A 22,946-nucleotide genomic window follows, 5' to 3' on the forward strand; every position below is an offset into this window, starting at 1 on the left:
AGGGACGTGCCCACCACGTCCTCCTCTGAGTTCGAATCCTGCCAAGCCGCCTGGCAGCATGGTAGCCAGCTAGTCAAACAGTTGGGCAGAGACAGGCATACAGGGCGGACAGAGCTCACTGAAAGGCTTACAGCAACTTCGCTTATAACTCATACGCCTAGTGGGCAGAGAGTGGGGAAGCAGCAATGGGCGGCTCAGTGATGCCAAAAATGTCTACCAAGAAAAGCAGACTAAATATTTATAATTTTTTGAAATTTCTTATAAAAAAGCTAAAGAATGATCTGATAAACTTGTTAATAGAGCGAAACCCTTGTAAAATAATATATTTCCTTCGAATTTTATTGTTTTATTAGTTTTGTTTTGAAAGCTATAGAAATTTCATACATTTTGTCGCCAAATTGTCATATCTATCCTTGTAGCCGGCACAAAATAGTCGAATTTCAAGTTTTAAGTATTATTACATTCCTTTACCCTTTTCAAGCGAATTTGTCTGAGTATTTTCAACTCCTCAGCCCCTTTTTTTCCAGAGGCTGACTGGATTTTTTTTGTATTTCGAATCCCCCAACTTATTATTATTGACTTTTGGCCCGGGCGTTGGCGTCGATGTTGGGTTTGACTTTGGCGTTTTCAAGTGCACGTGTCTGGCGGTCTGCGGCGGCGGGGTCTCTGCAAACAGGCCGAAGGCAAAGTTCTCTTATATTTGTAATATATATATATATATATATATAGTCGTATATATATGTGATGAAGCTATTGAACCAACATCTTTCACTGCATTGCGCTTTATGAAAGAAGCCTCTCCGCCTTGCTGGCACTTTATTTAGATTTTTAGTGGCATGTAACATGTTGTGCTCGCTCGCCCGCCTCACACATTCACTATTCATATTTGCACATTAGATTATTGCATGCCTAAGCACATCCTATGGGCTCTGATGGAATCAGGATCAGGATGAGAATGAGGACTTGGACTTGGTCTCGGTCTTGGATGGATTGTGTGTGCACTTTGGCTTAAGTTTGCTGCTTGAAACTTGCACAAATATTTGCAATTTGTTATTGTTGTTGCCACATCGATGGCAATGGGAAATATCAAATAAATATTATTCCCAATCTTGGCTGCATATCGTTCTTGTCCTTCTTTTCATATTTGAGCACATTCTTTGTCAGCTTAGTCTTTGGCGTGTCTTTCGAGTGTTTGTTTGCCTAACCCCATTGACTGAGGGAATATACTTTATTTTTGGGAAATCCAGGTGTCTGTGGATTCCACAATTGAGAGTCAAGTGTTTGACACTTCTGAATGTTTAGTTTGTGTTTACAAATTCCGCCTCTAATCTATCCACAAACTGGGAAACACAGAGTGTCCTGGCGTGTGTCCCCATGGGAGTCTGCTGTTTTGGTTTTGATGATGGGGCCATAAAGCACAGCTGCTCTGTGAAGCACATTGGGCTTATGCGGGGATTAGTGGCTCTGGTTGCATATGCTGCAATATGTATAAATTACTAAAATACCAAAATTATTTGCCTGCTGTGTTTACATAACTAAATCTCTTGGTATATAGGCAGTGAGAAATGCTAAAAGAAAAAGGTAGTTATTAAAATGTACTGCCAGGAATACCTTAGATTTTGTAAAATAAAAAAAATCAATTTTTCAGGCAAACAATAAAAGTTATATTTTATGGCACATACAAATATTTTGTTAGGAATGAATGAGTCTTATTCTGAAATGTTTTACCAAATAAATAACCTAAACTATCTTCTGCATATAAAACTACATTTTTGAAAAACAAAGTTCATAGATCCTCTTGCAAATAATTAAAGTTTTCATCTCCTGTCTGCACTCATAAAATCATGAACTAATTAGAACTGTCAATTTTTTGTTACTTTTGCGTTTGTTTGTGCCAAAAGTAAGCTCTGCACGTAAAGCATAACAAAATTTTACTACACCATTATTTTGTTATGTTTTCTTTTAAGAAAATTGCAATTTGGCCAAAAGTTTGTGATAATCCAGGGGAGAAAAGATAATTTTTGTTGCAAAATTGCCGCATCAAGAATTCAGAAGCCCAAGAAGTTGGATGAGTAGCATGCAAAAAGGGCAAATCTACAAAATGTATACAAAAGAACTGTTGTAAAATTTTTGTCATACGAATGCATATAAATATTTCAGTCGAACAAAGGAACCCCAAAAATAACAGCAGGATAACAGCAGGTTTGTATGGTTGAGTTTTCCTGAAGGTTTCTTTACCACCTACAGGACATTCTAAAATGTCTATGTGTGTGTGTGTGTGTGATTTAGTTTATGAAAAACACATTTTGTGGTTACACACAGATGTAATGGCTTACTGTGTGAGTGCCATATAATAATTCAAGTACAAGTGTGTGCGGGTCCCCATGTTGTTGTTGTATTGTTGTTGATGTGATAAACGCGTCTGGAATTATAATTAAAGCAAATCTATGAAGGCCCGCCCATGTGTGCGTAGGACTTTTTCGCATTTTACGTGCCTTCATTAAAAATGAAAACATTCCGTCGTCGGCTTTTCTTTTTCTTTTCTTTCAGCTTGCCTTTCTTTGATACTTGTTTTCCACGGCAAATGTCGCTAAATTCTAAGTAGACTATAAATGTTTGTACATGTGTAGGTGCGTCGCCTGCACGTGTGTGAGTTTGACTTCCTTGGCTACGTACATGTTTCTCTTTCATTTCTTGGTGGTCTTCTGTATGTGTACACGGTGAAAAATTGATAGAAGAGAAGTAATATCCTGTCTTTAATAAACTTTTAAAAAAGTAATTTATTTAACAAAGAAACTTTTAAGTTTAAAGGTTTCTATCAGTTTAATAATTTACTTAGTAATTAATCAAGTTAGTTCAGATTTTTTCTTACTGTGTACGTGCCCTTGGTGTGAGGCACAAAAAGTTGCCATTGCCGCCTGCCGTTGTAATCTTGGTAATAACCACAAAAATTATTATTGTTGTTGTCGTTGTTGTTGCGGCTGCTGTGGTTGTTGCCATTGTTGTTGTAAGTGCCAATATTGTCATTAGAGTGGCTTGTTACGCAAAAAGCAGCCACAACAGCAGCAACATCAGCACCAACGGCAACATCTTGCGGCATTTTTCGCATTTGCGTCTTTTATTTTTGTATTTCGTTGAGTATGCGACACGTTTACTTGCCGCCATCCACTCCTCCTTCCCCCCAAAAATATTCCAACCCCCTACTTGTGGAAAACGCCTCCCTCTTGGTGGCATCATTATTTTCGTCTTCCTTTGTTCATTAAACGAACATGAAACGTTAATTTAATAAAGTCGAGCCGGGAAGCCCGTTCGGCTAGAGGGTTGTGGCATTTCTAATTGAGCAACAGTTCGGTTTCCTTTCCTTGAGGAGAAACAAAAGGTAAAAGAAGCATTCAATTGTTTATTTTATGCGGTGGAGAATCAAGAACTTCGAGATATTTAGATACAGGTGTTATTAGTGAGTCTTTTTTTTTATTTAAAATATTATGAAAGAAGTATTAGAGTATAAAATAATAAATATAAACTACACTTTCTTGTTTAAGCTTTAATTTTTATATTTTATATTTTGTAAACATTTCGTTTTCCCTTCATAAACCCAAAAGCAATTAAACTTTAATCATGGGCTTAAATAAGTTATGAGTAGAAACGGATATATCTTTCCTACTTTTTCCCGCTTAATTAAAATTTTCAAATATATCATTTCCAAAATGAAACAATTAATCTAACTATAAGTAGCAAGGGCTTAAAGCTCTTTAAGCCGCTCCCACTTTACAGGTTACTAACTACCGTGGCTAAGTTCGCATCATCGACCGCAGCAGTGGGTTGTCCCTCAGTGGTTGTTTTGGCTCACAACTGGAGTTTGAACTCTCATGGAAAGTTTTTGGCCGCAAAGAGCAGCAACAATGTTTCAGTTAGAGGGGAGGACAGTTTTCCGACTCTCCCACCTCGTTGATGCCGCCGCATTTATTAGCATAAATATTTGTCAAATACAACAACGCGACCTGTGAGCCAACCAACAACGATAACATTCATGCGAAAAGTTTGAAGCGTTTTCATTGAAAACGACTTAACAAAGGTACGACAGTGAATTACCTTGAGTTATAATTGCGCATATATTCATCAGGAGATTGTCAGTGTGTGTGTGTGTGTAAGTGTAGCCAACCCCCATTTTGTTTTATTAAAGCGACCTGAGTTCCCGGAGTTTTTAGCTTTCACTTTGGAAACTTACTCGTGTTTTTCCCTGACTTTTGTTGGGGGTTAAATTGAAGAAATGTGTTCTAATTAGCCACACACGCGCCCCATTTCCTCATCCACCGGTTTGCCAACCTGTTTTTAGCAAGGGAAAACTTCAGAGCCGATGAAACTTGTTGGGAAACTCGCATTAGCCCGTTAAAGAAGAGCAAAAGGGGCATATGAAACTTATTGTTCTCGCTACAAAGATACAGGGCATAAAAGGGATTCTCCCTCCGAAATCTCTACCCCGCAAACGAGGGCTATTTTGAAAAGCTTCTGGAAAAAAATGTTCCAATTATGAGGGGAAAGTATGGAGGATAATGTTTGTTTTGGGGATGGAAAATAGCTTAAATATTTATTTTATATATAATGTGATTTTACAATCATTAAGTTTATAATTTTTTATATTTATTTTTCAATGTCTCAGAATTACAATTTTTAATAGTATACAAACATAAGCTAATAAATAACATACAAATTTGCAATTCAGAGAATTGTAGTTTGCGGTTAGCTTTATGACCCAGAAAAAGGGTTCAGTTGGGATCAGTTTAAGCCGTGCTCATCCCTGGCTTTTAGACCATGCCACTTGTTGGGCATCACTGACATTATCCCTGACTTCACAGGTAAATGGCGCTGAAGCTGACTGTGAAAACATCATCCCCCAAGTGGACCAAGTCCAAAGTGCCCAGCCAAACCCCTGGAAAATCAGCTTCGTTCCTGCTGTCGCCTAATATCTGATGCTGAAACGCTACAGAAGCTACAAAATTGAGCACGAAAATGGTAGTAGTTAAATTTGCGATGGACTATTTGGCTTGTCTATTGATGTGCGCGCATTAAAAAACAATTTTTGTGAACAGCAGGATAACCCCAACTCCCTATCAAAAAAAAAAAAAAAAAAACGAAAAGAGCGGGCAACAATGAAGCCTTAAGTGGACTTTTATTGACTTTAAGTCAGAACCAATTTCGGGAATTTATCGAACACAGTCCGCCGGGCCTTCATTACGCCGAGGTATTGGGGATTGGGGGCAATGAGCAGGGGAGATTGGGAATGCTGATGAGGACGAGGGACGTGAGCCAGTATCCCAGCTGGACTGTCATTTTCCTAGCTCATCAATTTCGCATTCGATAAGTGTCGTTGTCGCCGCTGTCAGTGCTTGTTGATACCTAACATTTTATTTCGATTTTTATTCACTTCATGGCATCAGCAAATGCTTAGTCACATCATCATTTTCCTCTTCTATTAATAGCTTGTTTTTCCTACAACAGAAAGAGGTAAATACAGATTTCAAAATACAATATATTTAAAGCTCAATAGCTACTACCATTCGACGATGTCTTTTTTTAAAGCAATAAGTCAGCTTGCTCGCCTGTTATTGCGTCTAGTGTTGCTGTCGCAACGTGCAACTTATAAGTAAGGCTTGTTTGGCTGCAAATATGAAATATACTAAAACGGCACACTGACTTGTTCGGAATGCCTGACAACATTTTAATAATGTTGCGAGAACATTCGCCGAAGGCAAAGACGTCGACAGCAGAATGCCATCTTATGTGTTGGGTTTTTGCTGCCTCACGATGTCGGGCTTTTTGCCAAGTCCAATGCCTTCACAGAAATTGGCAAATGTATGAATACAAATTTACTAGCTAGATATTAAACATCACTGAGAAAGAAATATACATCCACATAGTCAAACGGGTTAAAAGGCAGCAGCTGAGATTAATTCACGATTTAGTTGGTATCTTTGAGAGCTCTCCTCTTTTTCATATTCATTGGCAGTTGAATGCTTACCATATCTGCTGCGAATGTTGGTTTAACTTTTGAACTTTACAATTCGGGCGAACCATATGCTCTGTTGCTCTTTCAAAAGATGTTTTCAAACGAAGCGAACAAAAGTGCCCTTTCGGCTATCTCTTTTCCGTTTTCCTGGCAAAAGTTCAAGGTGAATCAGAGCTGCGTAAAATGCCAAGGTTGATGGTGAAAGGCATTCATACTGAAAGCCTCCAGCTGGACCATGAAATGCTGCTTTAAATATAAGAGAAATATTAAAAATAAATATAAAATATTGTATTCAAAGAGGAAAGAAAGGAAAGAACTAATATTTAAAAATAAAAATTTTACTTTAAAAAAATATATATCAATACCTTATAGTAGATGTAGAAATCAATTTTTTAATGTTGTTTGATTTTTGCTCCCGCCCTCGCATAAAATGCATTGGACTATTTATGGATTCTGTGGCGCCGCCAATAAAGTGAATCTGCTGTGCAGGCGACAAAAATAATTGAGGATAAAATCCCACGCATAGTGTTTTTTGTTTGTGTCGCTGGCTAATAATCAAAATGGACGCTGAAGCGGTTATAAATGCTGGCGTCACGAAACTTTGCCAATGGACATAATGCGACCGAGCCTTACCGAAAACTTGCGATGCAGACGCTTCTCGCAATTGCCAAACAGAAAAGGGCCAGCGAGTAAGGATCCAAACACACACAGCAAACCAAAGAAAGAAAAAAAGAAAAGAAAGTTGTGCAAAGTCCATTAAATACATAAACCTGCCACGAAATGTTCATGGAAAGCGCATAAAGAAAGTTTGTAGCCAGTCAGCCAGCCAGCTAGCCAGTTAGCCTGGCCAACGGGGCGTATGGGAAAACAGAAGGACAGAAGGATCGTTGCAAAGTGTTGAGGCTATTTATGCTCGCCATATGTGACGCAGTCGCAAAAGTCCGGCCATGGGCCGTAATAACTTGATTTGCGCCCATTGTGGCGGCGACGCAGATGCAGCACAAATATAATGGGGCGGGGACACGCCCTCTTTTTCGCCGGATATAACCGGACAACGAAGACGCCGGAGCTCGAATGCCCCGTCAGCGTTTGGCTATGGCTTTATTTATGACTTCCTTTGCAGCGGAAATGTAAAAAGCATTTTTGGTTATTATGCACATTTATGTCAATGTGGCAGAAATTGATGCTCGTAAAAAGTAACAACTGCAGGGTAAACGCCCCTCAAGGCCCAGACTTTTGGGGCTTTCGGACCAATACAATATGTTATTTCAATATTGCGAGTCGTAAAAGATTAAAATGATATTAAATGGAATAACAAAATGGAATCGAGGGGAATTCACATTCAATTTCGACCAATAAATAACATAAAGCTATATGCTAAAACCACAAAGATAGCTAATTGAAATATAATTTGTAATTTGCGGGGAATATTCTCCTATTTTTAAATAATATTCAGTTAGGTTTCGTTGTCCGAAGTACTGTATGGTGAGTAAACACTCTTTTGGCGAGAAGTGCGTAAAATATAAATGAAGAAGGAAATGTTTGAACTCTGGCCAAAGGACGGAAATAAATTAACAAACTGTCCAAGTTAAGAGCGATAAAAATGTCATGGTCCACCATTAGAAGGCCATTAAAAGAGCGTTCAAGTCAGTCAGAGGAAATCAAATAAAAAACTCAGCTGGGTCAATTGTCTAGCAAAGACAACTGTCCAAAAAAATAAAATAAAAGAAGCCGGAAATATTGGGGAGAGAAAGTCGAAATGGACACATGTGTTGTTGGCCATGTTGGCAATCCTTTTGAGTGATTTCTGCGAATTAATTTCAAACTTTTCGCAAGTCCTTTGGGGACGAGCTGTTGTCGAGCTTGTGCGAGAAAAGCTCTTTATCTGGCCAAAGAAAATCCAAGTTGGGCAATAAAATCTCCTTGAGTGGGATTTGCCCTTCCTTTTTTCGCCAGTTGCCCTATTGACTCCTTGGCTAATTGCCGACAACGTCAGGAATTAACCACCGAGAATGGCTATTATTTATTTTAGCACCACTAAAATATTTATGCAGATGATTCCTTTCCCCTTAGACAAGTTCACTCCTCATTCTATTTTTTTTTTGCCACTGCTGCGGTCGTAAATTTCCATCGCAAAGTAAAGCAATTAAAATTTGCATAAAATTCGAATATATTTGCCGGCTTGTCTAAAAACTAAACATCAACAGGGCACGGAAAGAGAGCACTCGAAACTAACACACACGCACGGGAGGGCTATGTAAAACATGACAGTCCAAAGGATATACATACATATACGATATGTGTGAGAGTGCCTTGGATCTGGGTATGAAATGAAAAATTACGTATACGCCATGTAACACTTGGCGCATAAACTTTGAAGTGCACTCGTTCACAAAAATGGCAAAGTTTTCCAACGCACATGGCAAATAATTACAGAAAATCTAGGAAGTCCTTCTTGCAAGTATGAAAATAAAATTCAATAAACTCGTAAGCCGAAATTCCATGAAATACGACTACGACTTGATGTCCTTCGATTTCGATTTCGAATTTATGGTTTTATTTTGAGCAGCTAAAATAGCTTGTTGTAAAATGCTTTATTGTATAATTTGGTTAGAATTTACTGGCAATCGTCGTCGTCGTCTTATGTAAGAGGATCATGAAGTGTAGAAGGAATTTTAATTGGACTGACGATTTCCATCCGACATATGAAATCATGTAAGCTGTTCAGATATTCGCCTATAAACATTTCGAGAAATACTCTGTAGAAGAAAGTTGCGTTTAGTCTCAACATGTGGCATGTGTGGCGAGACCCCCAAAAATATCGACATATGCAAATTTAATGAAGACTTGCATTTAGGCAGATATGAACTGTGTGTTCTTCCTCTGGTCGTATCCTTTTCCATGCCAATACTTTTTGGTCCTATTTGTTTAGGTTTCCTCATGTTTTTTGTGTGTTTGTGTTTGTGTGTGTGTGATGGACACTTTTGTGCCCTTATCCCTTTTCACATCATTTGGGACCTAATCTTCTGTGATTTATTCATAGACTCCGTTTTTGCACCATTAGTTTTCCGTATATTTGCATTTCTCCACAGGGTCACGCCTTCATCCTGCGGCTGCCACTTTTGGCGCTTAGCCTGCAATTAATATTCATAATTACGAGCTGTGCTACTGTTGATGCAACGTGTCCTTAAACGCCGCCATCATTCATACACATACTTGCCCCATCTCGCACTCAGTCATCTTGCATCCTTAAACGCAATGCACTTCATATTCATAATGGCAATTTTTTACGCTTTGCGATCTTGGGCAGCATTATGCACAACAATAAATTTATTCAACACATGCCAAGTGAGCCGAGGAAACAGAAAGGAACAGAAACGTTGCGAAAGGCAAGGACACTCTGAGTGTTTTACAAAATTGTCTGAGCGGGTGTCCTGATGATTTATGCCGTGGTCTTATATTGCAGTTGTTGATGGGGGCCCATGTAAATAATAGTGAGTATCTATGCTGGGCTGCCACTTGATATATATATTTAAATGCCTGGCAAAGCCCATTGCCTGAATGAGGATTTATGCGGCTAAAAACACATTCTAGTTATCACGGCCAAAAGCCCATTGGGCCATAAACCTCGTCTGCCACGCCCCCCATTCTGACATTATAGCCATGCGTGTGTGCTCGTGTCGATTTAATGTCAATAAATACTCATGTCGGACTTACAAAGTCGCCCATTGATAATTCAACTAATTAGCATTCAAGTTAATTATTTCCAATTCAAATGTTCAGCACGCGTCGGCCATTTTTGTTATTGTTGTGTCAGCTGCACGATTGTTTATGTGTGCGTGCCGAACCGGAAATTACGTCACTGGCGAAAGTGTTGTTGAATTTAAAATAGGCTCTTCCGCAGGTTACTGAACCCAAAAAACCCAAAATTCCATCCAAACATTGGCATCTACATATCCTAAATATGGAATGTCAGGCATGGCTTTAATACTTTCCACCATTTACGACTTTTCCTAGGGCATGGGTCTTATTTTTACGAAGTTAACATGTTTTCTCTGCTTTCTGGAATTTTTCGGACACCGAAAAACCTTCATTTGAACATGCTCGACGACAAAGACAAATAAAATAAATGAATAAATGCATATTTTTGCCCATTGCGGTATTTGGATAATGCGCCGAATGAAAAGTCGCCGCAGAGAGTGCTATTCAACCGAAATTTATTAAAAAATTCCACAAAATCGACATATTCATGATCCGGATTATTTAAACTATTTTAATATATTTGCGGTTTTGGCCAGAACGTGCTGGAGGCACCATAGCCAAATCGAACTACGAACGGGCTCTGTATACTAAATGCAAATAAAATTTACTCACTGAAGAAAATTGGTCATCCATATTATACTTTAATTTTGGACTTATATTGGAATTAATATTTTATTATTTATATGTTCTTTTATATGTATTTATATGTTATCAAAAAGTGTTCAAATTTTCCCCTTTCTTAGCGGTGATTACATTTTATTTTTACGTGTATTCATTAAACCTTAACTTCCATAATTTGTGGTCATCCTCAGCACATACGTATATTGTCCTAATTCACACGGCTAGCTGTAGTTACTTAAACTGTAAATCATTTTAAAACGAGTAGCCTAACGTTCTTAAATCAAACCCATTTCTGCTGCCCTCAAGTCAACACTTTTTGTACAAACACTGTGTGACAAATAACCATAATGGCGGACTTTAGCATTGCCAAGTTTAGCAATTATCAGGAATATCTGCAGTCCTTTACCACCGTGGAAGACTATCGATACTTACCCTTCCACAAAACTGTCGTAACTCTTACAAAACTCGGTTACAGGGAGCATCGTACCTTCTATATGGAGGATGAGTTCCTAAGTATGAAAAAACAAGTGGAACAGCTGCTGAATCCAACGGTTTCTGCCCAGATATACTACAGTCAATATTTCAAAGGAACGGATCCTGCTCTTCGAGCTTTGGTTGAACGCGAAACCTATAATGTCCAGCAGGAGATATCAGTGAGTGTTTAATTAATTCCAGAGTTTAAGCTTATGGGTTATGACCACTTCGTTTGCAGACCATTATCTTTCTGGAAACTAGTGGCAGAAGTGGATTCGCCAAATCAGGATATATTGACTTTGAGGCCAGTCTTCGCAACTGCAGATTCAAAGGACCAAATGCTGTTGATTGGCGGGCAGTATTTGAGGAGAAAAAGATGCTGAAACCTCAGCCAAGTGACATTGTTTTTTATGACTGGAAAAGCAGGAAGATTTTTTCAAATGACAATGATAATTATACAGTGGTAGCTCATCCGGAATATGGCCTGATGTTTGCTCACAAGGGTGATCACAAGAACATACCGGTAACCACTAAAAAGAATCCCTTTTCTAGCAACGTTAAACGTTCGATGATCAGGTCCAATCTATATGGTTTTATTATTCTGTACGACCATTATGTCCGTAAGAAGACTTAACGGATTTTAAATTAGTTTTAATGGTTTTGCAAGCAAAGTAAATTATTTTAATAAAAAAGTAACTTGTTACTTTACAAAAAAAAAGTGTCTTTCTCTACAAAATTCAATATCTGGGATATTCCTTTTTTAGCCCAACTAATAATTGTCCTTCATTCAATATTAATGTCATCTGATAAAAGCTAATGCTTGCAACGCTCGAGCAAGCAAAATTCCACTTAAGTTGTCAACACTCTGCTGCCTACAAAACCACATATACACACATAGAAGTCACCCCTCCTGCAAACACAAACACACACACTCTGACACTCTCTTAGACACGCACGCCCGCCTTTGCATATCCATCCACACCTTAAATACCCAAATCAAAAAATAAATGGTAAACACTGGACGATCCCAACCCCCTGAAAAACCACATGGGCCTCATGTCCAGGGCGAGACTCTATCGAAAAATGCTGATGATATGATATTTAGAATATCAGCCGGACAGCTAAGGATGTCGGATGGGGGTCTCAAAATTCTTGCAGAGCATGGCAAATATTTATTTAATGCTCCGGATTGGACAACCGATAGCCAGACATGCAAACCGAGGGGTTGGAAATACTACTTGTTTGCTTTTTGGGGGCTTGGGCTGCTCTTTGAGACTGGCCCATTGTTTCGGTCTTGGCAACTTTGTTGCTGCCATTGCTGCTTAGTTAATTTCTGGTCATCAACTGCAGAGCGGCTTTTGTTTGGCAACCAGACAATGGAGTATCACCGGGAAAAATCCTATGAAAATGCAATATCTTAGTTAGGGATAAAATTAAAGCCTTTCCATAGAGATTTTAATTATTTTTTTTATCATTCAATATAATAAAATGATATTTAAGTTGCAAGTAAACATAATAAAATGTCTTGGTTGTATCTACTAAAGGAAAAATAAACTGATTTGTTTTTTTTTTTTTTGTGTGTGCTGACTAAGCTCTGCGCCTTGGAAGAGCTCCAAAAGTGCCAGCAAACAACAAAAGGGGCGTTTTTCTTTGGTTGGAGGCGTGGACAGTCTATTGTGAAAGTGTGTGTCTAGTTTTAAGTGCTTCCAGCGTGTATAAATCACATTGTTGAGCATTTTTACCGATCGGTGAGGCTGAGGTGCAGGTAATGTCTGCGCATAAAAGTATGCAATAAAATATTTTGTTGCCGCCAGACGTTTTAAGTGGATTTTGTAGACCACAAAATGGCTTAATATGTGAACTGGAGGGAGTTAAGGGTCCCAAAACTTTGGGTTTCATTAGCATTAACGGGTGGTTGGCTGGTCGGTGGGCTTGTCAACACGCCCACATCTGAGAACCCACGACCAGGAACAATATTTATGTGCAGGTTAACACGTGAGTGCGAGACGGCGTGTGTGTTTTTGGGTCTGTTTGCTCACAAACCTGATTACAAAACTCATAAAGTCGCCATGAAATTCAAACAATGCGTTACGTGCATCGAATGCTGAGAACCACACAAAGGACACACAGATGAGGCGGTCCTCCCACACACTAACACAATCACGTACAAGGGACCCATGCATAAACAACAATTTTTGTTTGACCCAAGGAGTTGAAAGCCGATGTGTGAGAGGGCCTGTTTATTACATTTTGATTATTGCAATCTCGTTTCGCAGAAGCCTAAAACACATCAAAGGATCTCAAACTGATTTACAGTTGAAAAAAGCCGGTGAAAAATAAAAAAAAAACAGCGTCATGGAGAAGAAAAATCAAATCAGTGACTGGCGCCAAACTTTCGGCAACTTTAAAAGCATTTTAACTGCCTCCGCAACTCGGAATATAAATATAAATATTTATGCGAGTCCGTCCGCAAAGCGATTTGTCAAAAGCGGTTCTTACTTGTGGATTATGAATACTTTGCTTGAATTTAGCTGACAGCAGAAAATTATTACACAATGATTAATATTTATTTGCCCGGGCCACTGAGCAGCGGTTCCCAGCGGAATTTCAGGTCCAGAGTCCGGGAGTGAGGCTGGGCAGAGAGGAGTTCAAGAAAGTGGCCACAACAAGTGACAATGTGCTGAATATAAACATTTTCTCCTTCGGCCAGCCTTGGAAGCCGCTCAAAAAGGCATTTAATTCAGATTTATGCCCTGCACGGCATTGTGACAGGACGAAAGCAAACACAAGCCAGCGTGTCCTGCGAAAATTATGATATTTGCCATCCTCCAAGGCTTGGTGCTTGGCTTGACTTGGCCTGTTTGCCTTCGCCTGATAAGCTATCGAACAATAAAATAGCCTCGGCCGCCGAGATTGGGGTTCGAAGTTTTGCGAGGCGAAGGCAAATAAGGATATGCGCAAATAAAATAGCAATAAATCAAAACGATTGACGATCTCATGATGCGGCTGGCCTCAGCGATTAAGGCCTCAGTGCCTCAGATTTTACCCATATAAATCGACTTGGGGTCGAAAAGTGATTTTGATTGTTATTTGTTTGCCGGCATCTTAGTTAGCCTGGCTCCTGGCTCTTGGCCTGTCTCGCTCGCGACTTGACAAGCAATTTATGGCGATATATATATATATATATATGTATCCTATAGTTGGATCCATAATTTATGCCGAACTGCAGGAGAATCACTGCAGCGGAAGTGCGAATTCCGAGGAAGCCGAAGTCGGTGGCTGCCACTGTCAATAAGGAAACTTCATTATAAATTACCCAACTGACAGTTGCAGGCAGACGCCGGAGAATAATAATAATGGCAGCCGAGGCGAAAGTTAAAAGCCAAAGAAAGACCCCCCTCCTCAGAAATAAGCTTTTACCCATCCCCGAGATTGTTTCAATCTGCTTAAGCGACCAAGTCGATGTTGGAATCGAAGGACCTAGCTTTTTGGCCCCAAAGGCAATCAGCCATGCAACCAGATCTCCACAGCCCGACCCTTACTGCCCACCGATTGTTGTGTTTAAAATTGCTGAATAATTGTCCGGAAGCTGGTCGCTGTTGCATTCTGAGTTGCAAGAAAAAAGAAAAAAGCAATAGCGGGAAGCTCCATGAATCACATAAAAAGCAAATGTCACATCGTTAGGTTAAAAGCTTTATGCAAATTTCCCTTTTGCTTCTTATCATATTCTCTTTGCTGCGCTGCAAGCTGAATGGAAATTGTATTGAACAAGGGATGAGATTGCATTGTGGGGGTGGAATGTATATATAAACCCTATATTGAGGGGTTGCAAGTGCAACTAATCCGAAGTGTCTGCAATTAGGTGCAATTGTTTGAGAGGAAGTGTCGTTCAGCTAAGCATTTGAACACGCTGGGCACTTATTAACCCCACTTAGAAGCATTATTGATATTATTATTATTATTACTGCAACAACAGCCATTCGAAATCTACTTATTGGATCGCCAAGATAAGCGTACTGAATTAATTAATGCTCATAGGACTATGCATGTGTTGGGGCATGAAATGGGCATAGTATCACTGAGAAAATTTGGTTTTAATGGGAAATAAATTTGAAATATAATTATATATTACCCACCAACTTCTTAGTTTAAGTGCATTTTTTTGAAAATTGAATAGATTATCTACTTTTCATATACTCATATTCATTTTCTTAATTAAGAGTTTATCTTTTCCCTGTCTCACAAGACTAGTTTTCCGGTGAAAATTCCATCTTATCATCGAATTTCTTAGTCCGCTTGCAGTTGTTTGCTGAATAGACTTAAATTCAATTACTGTTTATGCACATTGAGGGCTATCCCATCATAATCTGAGACAAACAGTAGCTGATTGCCCTCAAGAGCGGGGCAGGAGGGCAATTAAACTGCCTTGTCCGCACATTACCGCTTCCACGTTTTATGGCAGGCATTTTAAAAAATATTGAAAAAAAGCGAGGCGGGCACGAAATTGAAATGCTTGCCAACAGGCGCAGCTTTATTGGCACCCGTCGACGTCCAGGAGCTGGGGCATATTATCCTGCAGATGGCTGCGGTCACTGGACATTAGGCGCTGGGCGGGAACAACCGGTGTCCGCCGACAAGGCCAGGATCATGGCAGCACGGATACGGGACACGGGATACGGGATACGGGCATTGTACATGAGATGGCGTCATTAAATACACATTACCCTGCCGGCGGAGAAGGCAGTCCGGCGATAAAGGCACAACAACCGCTGAGCAACAGTCGGCCAGCGGGAGAATGGCCAGAATGGCTATTAAAAACCAGCCCGGCCCGAAGATAGACATGGTACGGCTACAGTGGCAGACATAACAAATTACGCTATTTCGACAGGCGGTTCACAACAAGAGCACAGTGCTGCCCAATGGGATTTTCTCTAGCTAAAATATTACAAGCGTTTCTCCTGACAGAATTTTTAGCTATTTTATAAATATTTACTTTTTGGAAAACATTATCTTCATTATCTTATTGACCATTTTAACTATAATCTTAATTTCTATCAATTAACGTTAGTTGAACAATCAGTCTTTAAGCTGTTAAGAATATATTTTTATCTTTTTTTTTTCTTTAAAAAAAATATTTTGTTCAGAACAAAACTAAGAAGTTTCCAATAATGAATGGTACACCTCTTTTTTTCATTTTTTAATTTCTAATCTATTTACCTTGAAATATTAAATATGCATTTTTTGCACATTTTTCGTAAAAAATAAAAAGTGATGGCACCCCTTATAAAAATACAAAAATGGGTCAAAAATTGACTTTTCAAATTCAGCCGAAAAGTTATAAAAGTCGTAAGCTGGGCATCGTTAGCTGCAGAAAACTGTCTTTCTTTTAGCTGTTTTATCTTGTTTTGAATTCGGATTTTTAAATAAAAAAGTCTAAAAATGGTCCAAATATGGAATGTAATACCTCATTAAGCTCGTTTTTAAATTCCTATTCGATTGTCAATCAAAATCAAAAACTAATTTTTCCCTAAAAATACGCAAAAATAATGAATTTTCAGATTCTGCCGAAATCTGTTAGGGATCGGTAGTTCTGGCTGTTAAATGATCAAAACAATCATTAGTTTAATTATGAGAGAAAAACAGTCATAAATAATGCGATAGAAGTCGTAAAAACTACGACAAATATTGGCGAAAAAGTTCAAAAAATTTGTAATATTTTGCGATCCAAATCAGTAATTTCTCCCAAAAAGACTGTCCCCTATATTAAATTAATATTTAGCAATAACTTTTTTGTATTTCTCCATATTGCCTATCCTAGCTGTTTGTTTATCTCTTGAATTAACCGTGTAATCTACAATCGCCAACACTGGACTGGCATTATGACCGGTGGTTCGATGGTCGGTGTTCAGTTTCAATTGTGCCGGCAAACGTGACTCCAAATTGGCTGCCGTCGAATAATTCATACGAAACACTTTCGCACCGTGCGCCTTGCCATTAGCATCGTCCTGCTGTTTCTCCCACACCAACGGACGACCTCCAACCGCCCATAACCAAACCCATCACCCACCACCGCCCACTAACGCCCTCTGAACCACCAAGCCCTACCCATGCCCTCCCCCATAACCCCACGATTGCATTTACAGCAAATTATTTATGGCTGCGACAGACACGGAACAGGAAGCGAGTATGCGCTGCCAACTTCACGTCCATCAATATTTTATGAAACCCTGTCTGCAGGACGCAGGACGCTCCGCGATGCCAGCAGCCGCAGGAATGGATGGGTTAGAGTCCTCGGAACAGGACGAGGGTATCTGCTTACATGGCTGCCTCCTGTCGACTGCCTGGCTGTCGATATCCGGTTAGATGAGTATCTAAATTGCCTTTACTGTTGATGAATTAGCGCCGGCTGCCTGGCTGTTTCCCCATAGAATGAGTTTCCCCCCATATATATCTACTTGTAAAGCATAAAATGGGCTCCAAGTACAAGTGCCTGCGTTGTGCAGATAAGCTTCCTTGCGATGGGTAAAAATTTCAATTTGTTCTGAATGATTTTGCGCTCATCAAATAGGCCGGCAATCTAGAAAGACCTTGCTCTAAAAGGAGCTGGAGAAGAGTCTAACGGATGAAGGTGTGGCAATAGATCAAACGAATACCAGGATGTAGGTTTTTAACTTCTTCTTTTAATCACCTCATTGTTGGCGAATGAAAAACTAATGAGTATTGGTTTTCTTTTAACTCTTAACTTTTAACAAAGATAATTGTTGTATTGTCTTTATATTCAAGTATTTATGGTATACAGCTACATAGGATACATACATTTTTGTAAACTAAGCAAACAGGGCAATACAAATTCAAATTTATTACCAAATCTCTTAGCAAGCACACTTAGCTCTCCTTGAGTTTAACATCATTTACTGTTGTTTTATTTTTGTAAATTACCAGTTTGAGGTCCATTATGTTGATCTCCCGTAAGGAAATCATATCGTTATTGCTTTTCTTTACGGCGGTTAGTTGCACCTGCCGATAAGGAATACATATTTGACCTCTTAACTTCCCTCACGAAACCTCCTCCCCAGATAATTTGCGTGGTGAACGCGTCAATCTTTGCAAATATCCTGCCCCTCTATATCAGTTATGAGCAGCTGGCTCACCAGGTGGTCACTGCGGGAACCGCCCACATTTGCCTGCTTTATGCCTTTAGCACCTGGTTTTACTACTCAAATTATTCGAGGACTCGTCTGCAGATGCGATTAGTGGTGAGAAGTTCAACTCAATGTTATCCTTTTTAAGCATTTAAAAACGTTTCCTTTCTTAGTTTGTGATCATGCTTTTAATTTTGATGCTGCTGAACGCCGTATCTGCTTATTTCTTTGCAAAAGGTGTCTCCTTTGAGAAACTAGGAGAATGCATGCAGCTAACCTTTCTATTTAGCACATTTGCGATTGCATCGAAATATGTCAGCTTGGGTATGTCGATCACCAGCATTCTAATCCTGCTGGTGGTCTTGATTGTGATCTTAGTAACTATTATCCAGTCACGAACGAGAAACCAGCACGAGAATATTCAGTCGAAGGTGGAGGCACAGTAGCAATAAACTCCTCATCCCTGTGGGAGTGCACATTAAGTTTGGTTTTCATGCAACGCCAAACATTTTCATGTCGCTGCAATGTGGCGCCGCAGTTGCAATAATATAAATATTATACTCGTACGTCGTTTCGCACAGACAGACACGAACTGCAAGCAGCATCTCCTTTATATTTTCACCCACAGATTCTGTCTGTGTGCTTTTCTTTGCAGGTGATATAAAAAAATATATAAAGGAATCTTTGTTGTTCTTCGCACAGGTCGCAGGATGCTCTTGCAGTTTTAAGGTTTTACTAAAGAGAAAATCAAAATTATTCACCAATGCAGAAATATTCAATATTTTTGTATACTTTGTATTGCAAAATAATAAATATTTTATTTTGGCTATAAGAATATATTAAGGTCTATTTTTACGAACTCCTAATACTTTCTCCTTTTAGAGTGTAAAGAACGCCATCAGAGTCTGGCAGATGATGGGTGAGTGCTCGGGCACCTTCAGAGCCCCAAAAAACAAAAAATCCAGCCAGGATAAGTCTGAGCATTGAGACTCATAAGGAAGACAAGCAACCTCTTCACATCGCCTTGTGTGTACTATTGCATTTTGCATAATGAAACCGGCAGACAGTGCAATTTCCAGAGGCAAACAAACGAAGTTAAACAAAAACTTAAAGGCTTGCCAGTGGTAACTTTCCATGTTAAAGTTATCTCTTCAAGTGAAAGAGGTATTTGCTTGGTATTTTCGAGGGGTGTTTTTTAGGGGGTCACCGTAGTAGCCTAATTACGCTCCAATGGTTGCCCATCAAAAGTGACAGTTGGCAAGGCTGAAAGAGGGGGCTTACAATAAAATTTCCGGTTAAGTTATTGCCGAGCCGCTGCTGGCAAAGGCAACGACGAATACTCAGTTGAAAGTAATTCCAAATTTAATTGCGCACAATTTAGAATGGCGAAATGTTGGCGTGCGTTTAATTAACTGAAAAATAACATAAAAAGCGAAACGAAACGAAACGAAAACGAAAACAAAGTCAAATGACAGGAGCCAGTGGAAATGCTTAATGTTAAATGCCAACTAATTAAATTTCGGGCATGCCAACGGAGTCGCCAGCCGAATTTATTGTTGCATTTAATGGCCATCGCAGGCGGTTGTCCCACTTGCCTTTCACCACTTTTTATTGCGTATACGCAGAGAAGCCGCCATTGCGTATACGCAGTGTATTACGATGTTACCTCCCCTCAAAACCAAACCAATGCAAATGGCCAAAAGATTCAGGATTTTTTTTTTCGGTGGACAGGGATATAGGTTGCCAAATGACGCAGAACCACAGGCATTGCGATTGTAATTCCGATTGGGCAAACGTCAGTTCCACTGCGGTCCATCGCCAAATGAAGCCAATAAACTGGCCTTGTTCGCACGCAGACGTGCGAAAGTGATTCATGTAAACTGATAAAAATTTAATCATATTTCACGTATTAACACGTAATTATTAATGCCTGATAAATGTCGGCAGTTGGTAAAACGTGAAAAAGTCGCAATTAATATGCATTATTTCCCCCTAGTTGTCAATTCACTGGGCAAATTAAATGTGGCACGTTGAGTTTGTCGGTTTCAGAGACACTATGCCCATCCTCAGTAAACTTTTATACCAAGAACTTCAAACTTTAAGTATTTTGTAAAGTTTTTCATTAACTATTTTACTGCACTCAACACTCTCACTTGTTATTAACCCCATACAGGGTATTTTACATCACCACATTATTGTTCTTTATTTAATACTGAACAAGTGTGTATTTTCGCTGTGAAACTTTCTTTTTTATTATTATTATCATTGTTATTTGTGGGAAATGCCTGTCGGTGGGTTTATTTGGCTGGACTTGCGCTTTATTTTCTTTTAATTATGTACTCCGATCACAAATGTGGGTCAATTAACAAGCAGCCATCGATGGGGCCCATCGATGTCGAAAACTCGGGATTAAACAATGCCGCAGACGTGCTGCCAGGACAATGCAAACAATTGTCAGAATTTAAATGCAGCGGCATCGGACCGCAAAGTTTCCACTCACTATCCGGTTCAATGTTCGCATAAATTATGCCGCCATATGTCAGACATCTGGCAAATGAACGCTCTTGCTCCGAATTTCGATTTTTCCTCTGGTTCTCTTTTTTTTTTGGCCGGAAAACTGTCAACTATGCAGCGTGTGTAGGTCGATATTTTACGAGTCTTGGATAGGCGGGAACAGCTTTCGTCTAATTGCCACTGGCATTATGCCAAATGCAGGCAGGACTAGCTTAAAGTCACTAAAACCAACGAAATCGGCCAGAAACTACGATGGAAATAAGCCATCAATCACCATACCAGCAAGTGTCAATCACTGAAAATGTCAATGAAAATTTTAAAGTTTAAGCTCACAAAAGTCTTAGAGCGATAAAAGGATTTCCTCAAAGGCAGTAACATAAATACACAAATTTTTACTAAGTAGAAATTTTAAGAAATTTGTATTCAATAGCTTAGACTTATTTTTCAAAACGGAATGCGAGTATATGCTAGTACTTGTTGGAGCATTCGTTTGTATTTGTCAACAAAAAATTTAAAGCGAAATGGAAGTTGCTCAAGGAAACAATCTTCCTATCAATCTTCTTCAATACGATTTGAATCAAGAAGGTGCCCGAAATGAGCTATTGCAAGGTAATCGTCCAGCTGAAGAAACTCTACCCGTAGAGAATACGAAAGAAGGTGAGTCATTAAAAGAGTATTCTAGTTATAAATGCTTAATAAATAATTTTCGAGAGTAGCTGTGAAGCCAGCAGGGAATCCAGATAAGATGGAACCCCAGCAACTGCAGGCAAATGTCCTGGCACAACGAAATATATCCAATTCGGGTGGCGGAGATGCCGAAGTGTTCACTGCGATACCTACTGAGGTAAAAATGCGCCCCAAAATAGATCACATGGCACCCTATCTGTGCAATGAGTGTCATCAGTATGTGGTCGAAGGGGTCATCCCCATCTGTGGCCATCTATTTTGCTGGACATGCCTGTGGCCTAAGCTAAAGGAAGCGAGTTCTCCTGAATGCCCACGTTGCAAGCATCGCTTGATACTGCACGAAGATATCTTTCCCTTGTACGGCGAGGGACCCAATGCCAACTTGGATGTTAGCAATGAGGCGGAACAGCCTGATTCAGTTCCTCGTCCCAGTGGCTTGTATCTCACCGATTCCAAAGTTCCCAGGTGGTTCAGGGTAAACGATCCCAAAGGTGATCGCCATCGGGCATACCATCAGGTGAATAGTGAGAGGGATTTTTACTCTATAATGGATCAACTGCCTGTGCGGCATCCTTGGATCGCGATGCAAGTGGAATTTCTCAGGAGGTTCCAAATCGGATGTGCCATCCTCCTCTACGTGATGTGGCTCACATTCTCACTGACCTAAGTGGTAGCTGTTGTATGTTTTTAATTTTTCTTAATTTTGTTTGTTTTTATTTGGTGACCAAGAGAAAGGGCTAGCGCTGGCAGTCCTACAATAAATTTTTTGTGAGTGTAAATAATAATTTATTGCAAATATCATCTCGATGTAAAATGGTTGTATTATATTATACTCGTATATGGGGTGCACCGCGAAAGACTTGCGTTTTAAAATCGCTATAAAAATATCAATATTTCCCAATTTTCTTTGAGCGTAAACTTAACCATTTCGTAAACCGCAAACCTACTAAATATCTGATACATTGACAATGACATTAGAAATGTCAAAGTCAAAATTATCGATAGTTCAAAAAGCAAACGCTACATGGGCCTGTATAATATATGGTACATTATAACCTCTTCCTCAATGTATAGATATGCAGGGGTATTGATAAGTTCCATTAAAATTTTACATTTTTAAAATAATTTTAAATGTATTCTAATCCTTCTCTTTTAATCCAAATTTAGCACCGTTTTGTGAAAGTTTCCTTGTAATTTTTGTTATTGTTAAGACCCCACAGAAAAAGAAATCAAGACAACTTGCAGTCAAGACATTTTCACCCGTACCAACTAGCAACTTCAAGGAAACACAGAAATATTTTATGAACTCTCCGGCCAAGTCAAAGTTGTTGCATGCAACATCGCAAAGTCCTAGAGCGCCCTGGCCACCTGAAACAATAAGTTTCAGGGGCAGTTATGAAGCCAGCCAAACTCAGGCTGAAATATAAGCAGCTTTAAAGTCCATACTTAAAGTGGTTATACCTAAAGAGTCTCTTTAGAGAAGCGAACCAAAAACACTCTGGCTAATGAACCATGGTCAACCGAATATCCCTGGAATTGGGTTAGCCCAATTGAGTTGTTATCCGGCTTTTCTCGGGGGCACCGAACAACACTCGATGACAGGTCCGTAGGGCAAATTGTAGATAGAGAGATCCGGAGTGGCTGGCCGTGGTGGCTTGACTATGGGCAATATTTATCATTAATTAAGCGAGTGCCGAGAAATCCGTAAGGATATATATTCGAAAGCCAAGCGTCAGAAG

At 39.4% G+C, this 22,946-nt stretch overlaps 3 protein-coding genes across 3 annotated transcripts; all 3 read left to right on the top strand.

Moving 5' to 3' along the window:
* Positions 1–10,691: 10,691 nt before the first annotated feature.
* LOC108116843 (cilia- and flagella-associated protein 299) lies at positions 10,692–11,582 on the top strand. The gene is made up of 2 exons (XM_017228899.2): positions 10,692–11,043; positions 11,103–11,582. The coding sequence occupies exons 1-2, from the start codon at positions 10,738–10,740 to the stop codon at positions 11,496–11,498; spliced, it is 702 nt and encodes a 233-aa protein (XP_017084388.2). The 5' UTR covers positions 10,692–10,737; the 3' UTR covers positions 11,499–11,582.
* Positions 11,583–17,758: 6,176 nt separating this feature from the next.
* Positions 17,759–18,800, top strand: LOC108116847. The gene is made up of 3 exons (XM_017228902.2): positions 17,759–17,870; positions 17,941–18,120; positions 18,180–18,800. Exons 1-3 carry the CDS (start codon positions 17,820–17,822, stop codon positions 18,450–18,452), a joined length of 504 nt encoding a protein of 167 aa, XP_017084391.2. The 5' UTR covers positions 17,759–17,819; the 3' UTR covers positions 18,453–18,800.
* Positions 18,801–20,996: 2,196 nt separating this feature from the next.
* LOC108116841 lies at positions 20,997–21,992 on the top strand. Its single transcript, XM_017228897.2, has 2 exons — positions 20,997–21,177; positions 21,237–21,992. Exons 1-2 carry the CDS (start codon positions 21,042–21,044, stop codon positions 21,872–21,874), a joined length of 774 nt encoding a protein of 257 aa, XP_017084386.2. The 5' UTR covers positions 20,997–21,041; the 3' UTR covers positions 21,875–21,992.
* The last annotated feature ends 954 nt before the right edge of the window (positions 21,993–22,946 follow it).

This window comes from Drosophila eugracilis, unplaced genomic scaffold, assembly GCF_018153835.1.
Source record: "Drosophila eugracilis isolate 14026-0451.02 unplaced genomic scaffold, ASM1815383v1 contig_415, whole genome shotgun sequence".
NCBI classification, from domain to species: Eukaryota; Metazoa; Arthropoda; class Insecta; order Diptera; family Drosophilidae; genus Drosophila; species Drosophila eugracilis.